The following is a 6,167-nucleotide window of genomic DNA, read 5'->3' on the forward strand; positions in this document are numbered from 1 at the left end:
TTGTTTATGCACTCTGCTGACGCAATTAAACGGGTGATCTTGAGCAGAGGCGGAGCTAGCCTTTTGTTCGGGGGTTCGGCCGAACCCACTTCGACGGAAAAATATACTATTTATACATGATTAAAATTATTTTTTATGTGGTTATAGTAGTTGTTGAACCCCCTTCGACTAAGTTTTCTTTAAATATAAAAATTCCTTAGTTGAAATTCTAAGTTTTCTTTGAATATGAAATCCACTCCATTGAAATTCTGTCTCCGCCTCTGATCTTGAGAGTTGCACAATTCACTTGTTTTTTCTTTCTTTTGCTTGGGCAATGACTACGAAATGAAGCAGCGTCACATTCTACAGTGGACTCACTAGTTACTACAGAGCACATATGGACCCCTATTAGCTCTTTTCCTAGCCAGACAATGACTAGTTGCATAGTACGACAAACGCTGTGACACAAAAAGTCAGGTCATGTTGGCTGGTCCTAGCACTAGCAGCCTTGTGAGGAGTACTTCCAAAATTAGGCAAAGAATGTCATATAGTCACGTCACATCACAATTATGAAATTTCCCTCTTGTTTCCCCAGAATGGTCACGTTCTTAACTCACAATAAGAATCTTCGAATCCACTGAAATTCGTCCAAGTAGAAAAAAGAAAACCTTCATATCCTTTTATGCCATAAAAGCTAGTCACAAGCAAAAGCTGTGAAGTCTAAATATCAAAGGCAAATATATAAGCCACCAAATTAAAAGGCTTAGGCATCAAAGACATTGATGGAAGCTAGTTTCTTCCTACTTTTCCTACTGTCTTTCTACTCATTTATACCCAAGATTTCTAGTACAACAAATGTAATCACTACTAGTCAGTTCATCACAGATGGTGAAACTGTTGTTTCATCTGGTGGAAACTTTGAGATGGGATTTTTCAGCCCAAATGGTACCACGAATCGATATATTGGGATATGGTACAAGAAAATACTTGCTCATGTGCAAACAATTGTATGGGTTGCCAACAGAGACAAACCACTCACAAATACATCTTCAGTCGTTTTGAAGGTCACCAGGCCGGGGATACTTGCTCTTCTCAATGACAAGAATGAAAGTATATGGTCCACTAACACCTCAAGATCAGTCCAAAATCCAGTTGCAATGCTTTTAGATTCGGGTAATCTTGTTGTGAAAGGTGCAAATGATGGCAACGCGGAAAATTTCCTCTGGCAGAGCTTCGATTTTCCAACTGATACGCACTTGCCTGATATGAAACTTGGCAAGAATTTTAAGACTGGTCTTGAGGTTTACCTTTCAGCATGGAAGAACGATAACGATCCAACTCCAGGGGAATACACTCTTCACATTGATCCTACTGGATATCCACAGGGCATCATCAGACGTGGCACGAGGGAATCAGCTCGAGCAGGACCATGGAATGGTTTACGGTGGAGTGGAGCACCGGCACCACTACAAACACAAAGCAGCATATATACATTTCAATTTGTTTTCAATGCAGAGGAGGTTTACTATAGTTTTTCTCTCATTAACAGCTCAGTGTTATCAAGGCTAGTCCTGACTAACAATGGTTTCATACAACGTTTGACGTGGGTGGATCGGACAAAGAGTTGGCATCTTTACCTCAATATTCCTCTGGATACTTGTGATACATATAGCTTATGTGGTGCCTATGGGAGCTGTGTTATAGATAGTTCTCCTGTTTGTGGTTGTTTGGACAAGTTTGAACCTAAATATCCACAACAATGGGAAAAAGGAGATTGGTCAGAAGGTTGTGTTCGGAAGACACCTCTTGATTGCAACAAGGAACATGCATTTCTAAAATATTCTGGAATCAAGTTGCCTGATACTAGCCACTCTCAGTACGATAAAACCATGACACTGGAAGGATGTAGGCAAGTATGCTCGAAGAACTGCTCTTGCACAGCTTATTCGAGCCTCGATATAAGCAATGGAGATAAAGGCTGCTTGTTTTGGTCTAGGGAGTTGATTGATATCAGAAAGCTCTCTGGAAGAGGACAAGACATTTATATCAGGATGGATTCTTCAGAGCTAGGTAAGATCTATGTAAAGAAAAATTCTAATGATGTGTTTTTACACTTAGTTTTTGAACATAATATGCAAAAATAATGGCCTATCTCGATTTGAAGTTGATGATTAAAGAAAATGGTGCAGTATCTGAGGTAGGTTCAAATAGAAAGAAGGCAGAGATACTCGGAGTGAGTTTTTCATTGATGGCAATGATTCTGCTAGGCCTGATTCTCTTGTACATATGGAAAAAGAAGAAGAAACAACAACTCGGAGAAGATTTTGAGCTTCCGCAGTTTCAATTGTCGATAATAACAAGAGCCACAAACAATTTTTCAGTCAACAACAAGATTGGAGAGGGTGGATATGGACCTGTTTATAAGGTATAAACTACAAATTTGTTGAAAAAGTTAACCAGTTTATGAGCAAGATTAGTGTGTGAGACATGATTGTCATTCTGCAATATTCACACTTTGTAAAATCTATGTTCTCCTAATATGCCTTAGCCATTTCTAGGGAGTGCTGGAAGAGGGACAGGAAATTGCCGTGAAGAGACTCTCAAGGACATCCATGCAAGGACTTGATGAATTCAAGAACGAAGTTATCTATATCGCCAAGCTTCAACATAGAAATCTCGTGAGACTTCTGGGTTGCTGCATTCAAGGGGAAGAAAAGATGTTGATCTATGAATACATGCCTAACAAAAGCCTGGACTCGTACATATTTGGTTTGGATTTCTCACCTTTTATACAGGCTAAATGAATAATGAACCATGTTTTTAAAAGCTTCTAACAAGAAAGGCTTGTTTTTGTAGATCAAACAAGCAAAAAATTACTTGATTGGTCAAACCGTTTCCATATCATTAACGGAATTGCTCGTGGTTTATTATATCTTCATCAAGATTCTAGACTACGGATTATCCATAGAGATCTTAAAGCAAGCAATGTTTTGCTAGATATAGAAATGAATCCAAAAATATCAGACTTTGGCATGGCTCGAAGTGTTGCGGGAAATGAGATGGGAGCAAAAACATGTCATGTGGTTGGGACACAGTAAGAATCATACTACGTATCCTCATATGACATCTCGCTTCCTTAATTCTCATGGTGTTCTTTCTCTTTTGACACAGTGGTTACATGTCCCCTGAATATGCAGTAGATGGGATCTTCTCAGTAAAATCAGATGTTTTTAGCTTTGGCGTATTGGTGTTAGAGATTGTGAGCTGCAAGAGAAATAGAGGATTTGTCCATGAAGATCACAACCTAAACCTTCTTGGTCACGTAAGCACTGTATAATCTGTATTACACACATAACTCATTATTTTCTTTACAACAGTAGAAATTCTTCATGATCTAAACTCAAACAGGCATGGAAGCTTTACAAGGAAGATAGGTCCTTGGAACTAATTGATGAGCAACTAGCTGATTCTTGCCATATATCTCAAGCTTTAAGGTCAATTCAAGTGGGTCTATTATGTGTGCAACAACGTCCTGATGATAGACCAAACATGTCTTCTGTGGTTCTGATGTTGGGTAACGAAAGTTTACTGCCAGAAGCTAAAGAACCAGGATTTTTCATGGAAAGAATGGTACATGATGCGTCAAGCTCAGGATTGCAGACAGGAAGTTCAAAAAATGACGTAACAATCACAGTGTTAGATCCTCGGTAGAGTACTGTGAACGATGCAGCTGTAAATATGCATGAGAAATAAATACAGGGATAAAGAAATTGATTCTTTTATATGCAAGGAAAAGTATGTCTTAGAGCCTTGGCAAGGAAGCGTTCAACGTGTTTTGTGCCTCGCAGCAGGGCTTAAGCACGCCTTTTTTTTTTTTTTTTTTGGTAATTTGGAAATATATTATAATAGAATAGGAGTTATACACCACAGATTAGTACAAACAAGAACCTGACTGTCAGTCAGGTTCATAGCAAAAATAGGTTTCTTCGTCATCATTGGGGTGATGATTTAGTTTCCTAACAAAAGTAGTTCCTAGCGTGTCTGACCACATATGTTTAAGGGCGTACACAGGAGGAACTGCCAGGTGGTTGATTTGTTCAAAAAGTCCCTTGGTGGCTCCATGCTTCGCTAATGCATCAGCAACATGGTTCTGCACCCTGTAGCAGTGTAGAACTGGTGGATTCCCTATCTTTCTCAGCGTTGACCTGCACAAATCAATAATGGAGTCATAGTGAAGGTTACCATTTTTTAGCATAGTAATTACCTGGACAGAGTCTATATTAATTTCAATGGGCAGCAGCTTCTGTTCTTCTACAATTTTCAGTCCTGCAAGAAGGGCTATTAACTCCATTTGATCGAAATCCTTTAGTAAAACCAAGGACCCAATCTCCTTTGTTGTTTCTTATAACGCCCCCTATTCCCGGGTTGGTTAAACAAGACCCATCCGTGTTAAGTTTGTAGTGATGAGGTGAAGCACGCCTTACAATAATTAGAAAATGGTTAAAATTGCCACCGTATTATAAGCAGCTATTCAACTTGACTTCTTCTGCATTTGGTGGGACATATACAACTGAAATTTCATTTATGTCTTATAAAGAAATATAAATTATAGTGAGCAAAAAAAAAGATCCAAACTAACATAGCCCAAGAAATATATAAAATTGTTTAACACTGGGTATGTTGTTGTTGTTGTTTAACTATGAAGTTCATAACATAAAATAAATAACAACAGATAGAAACCTCCTTGGCATTGTTAGCGGGACGTATAGGTAAAATAGAAAAGAAAAATAAAAGCCACATTTCCCTCTTCCCTGACCCATCACACCCAAAGTCTCAAAGAAAACGAAGAAAAAGAGAAGAAAGTAATCAAACATGAAGCTTCTTAATGCTGGAGTTTTTCACCGACAATTGATTTCTTCTCGTCTGAAGATCTCCTTGCTGCCTCTCGGGTACCAACCATTACAATTGACTATGAGAAGGTTTTTGCATGAATTATGATGAAACAGTTGTGTGGCTTCAGTATCAAGGAACTTCACAAACTTTGACCAGTAAGTAAATACCTTTATTTTTTTTGTATGAAGGACCTATAACTATGGTCTTTATCTACTACTATTTAGTATTGTTATCTCCTAGCATTTACATTATAAATTCAGTACTGCTAACTATCTGTTGCCTTTAGTTGTAGGTGTTCAAAGCTTCATGGTGACCTATTACTTACTCTAGTTTATTACCTCTTTCGAGTTTAGTCTTTTGCCCGTTTATTTTAAACTGTGCTGTCCTGGTGTTAATTAGTGTAGTAAACCTTTTATTATAACAGTTTATAGACCCTTGCGGCTTTGGTGAATGATGGTAGAGTAAGGTCACGTCCTAGCATGGGGTTCAAGGGTGGCAAGGGATACGATAGGCTGAGAGTTGGGTCTTGGAACATAAGGATTTTGACTGGGAAGTCATAGAATTTATGAGTTGCAATTCTAAACATCAGATCGAGGATTTATGGTTATAATTCTGACTATTCTATTTTTGAACTTGTTGGTCAAAGTTTAGTCTTCTTCTCATTTCCGCATTCAACAGTACTCATGCGTTTCTAGATTGCAAGCTTATGCATTTTGTCCCACCCAAACATGGGTCTTCTAAATTAATCCCGGGATTGAAGTGTTTTTCTTAATCCTCCTTGAGGGTGAGATAACTAATTTCGGGATACCGAATCTGGGATTAATATTCCGGGACAACCGGTTTTCCAACTAATGCAAACGACCCCTGATATTATTGTTCTTCTCTTAATCTCCTCTCACCTCTCTCAAGTCCCTTAGCGTGTGACGAAGTTTAATTTTCGTGCATATTGTGTCAAGTGGTTCATTGGCATCTTCTATACGTCGATTGAACAATGAATTTGACAAATTACTCAGTAAACTCGTCTATATTATGGCAGTCCAATTTGTCGTTGCCAATTGGATGGGATTTTTAACTAAAAACTACACAAATACACAACTTATATTTCCAATATTACAAAAAATTCCAACTCCCTAAACATATTACAAAAATCCCAACATATACACAGAATGCTATGTATATGTCGGTTATGTTATGTATATTAATAGGGAGAGAAAGTAACGCAATTAAAAAGTGGGAGAGAGTGTAATTATTTCCAAAAAGATTGATATTTATGTTATTTATACTTTTTAAATTTT

General features: G+C 37.9%; 1 protein-coding gene across 4 annotated transcripts; it reads left to right on the forward strand.

The window, feature by feature from the left end:
• Positions 1–603: 603 nt before the first annotated feature.
• On the forward strand, positions 604–3,768 carry LOC107867288 (G-type lectin S-receptor-like serine/threonine-protein kinase SD1-1). Of its 4 annotated transcripts, none has more exons than XR_007054678.1 (6): positions 605–2,049; positions 2,169–2,404; positions 2,538–2,748; positions 2,836–3,073; positions 3,177–3,301; positions 3,388–3,529. XR_007054678.1 is itself a non-coding variant. In XM_016713452.2 (6 exons), the coding sequence occupies exons 1-6, from the start codon at positions 762–764 to the stop codon at positions 3,688–3,690; spliced, it is 2,427 nt and encodes an 808-aa protein (XP_016568938.1). In that variant the 5' UTR covers positions 606–761; the 3' UTR covers positions 3,691–3,768. The 4 variants fall into 4 exon arrangements, 3 of the variants coding, with proteins under 3 accessions (XP_047267039.1, XP_016568938.1, XP_047267040.1); XM_016713452.2 differs by having other exon boundaries at positions 606–2,049; positions 3,151–3,301; positions 3,388–3,768; XM_047411083.1 differs by lacking the exon at positions 3,388–3,529 and having other exon boundaries at positions 604–2,049; positions 3,177–3,370.
• The last annotated feature ends 2,399 nt before the right edge of the window (positions 3,769–6,167 follow it).

Source organism: Capsicum annuum, chromosome 4 (assembly GCF_002878395.1).
Source record: "Capsicum annuum cultivar UCD-10X-F1 chromosome 4, UCD10Xv1.1, whole genome shotgun sequence".
Lineage (NCBI taxonomy): Eukaryota > Viridiplantae > Streptophyta > Magnoliopsida > Solanales > Solanaceae > Capsicum > Capsicum annuum.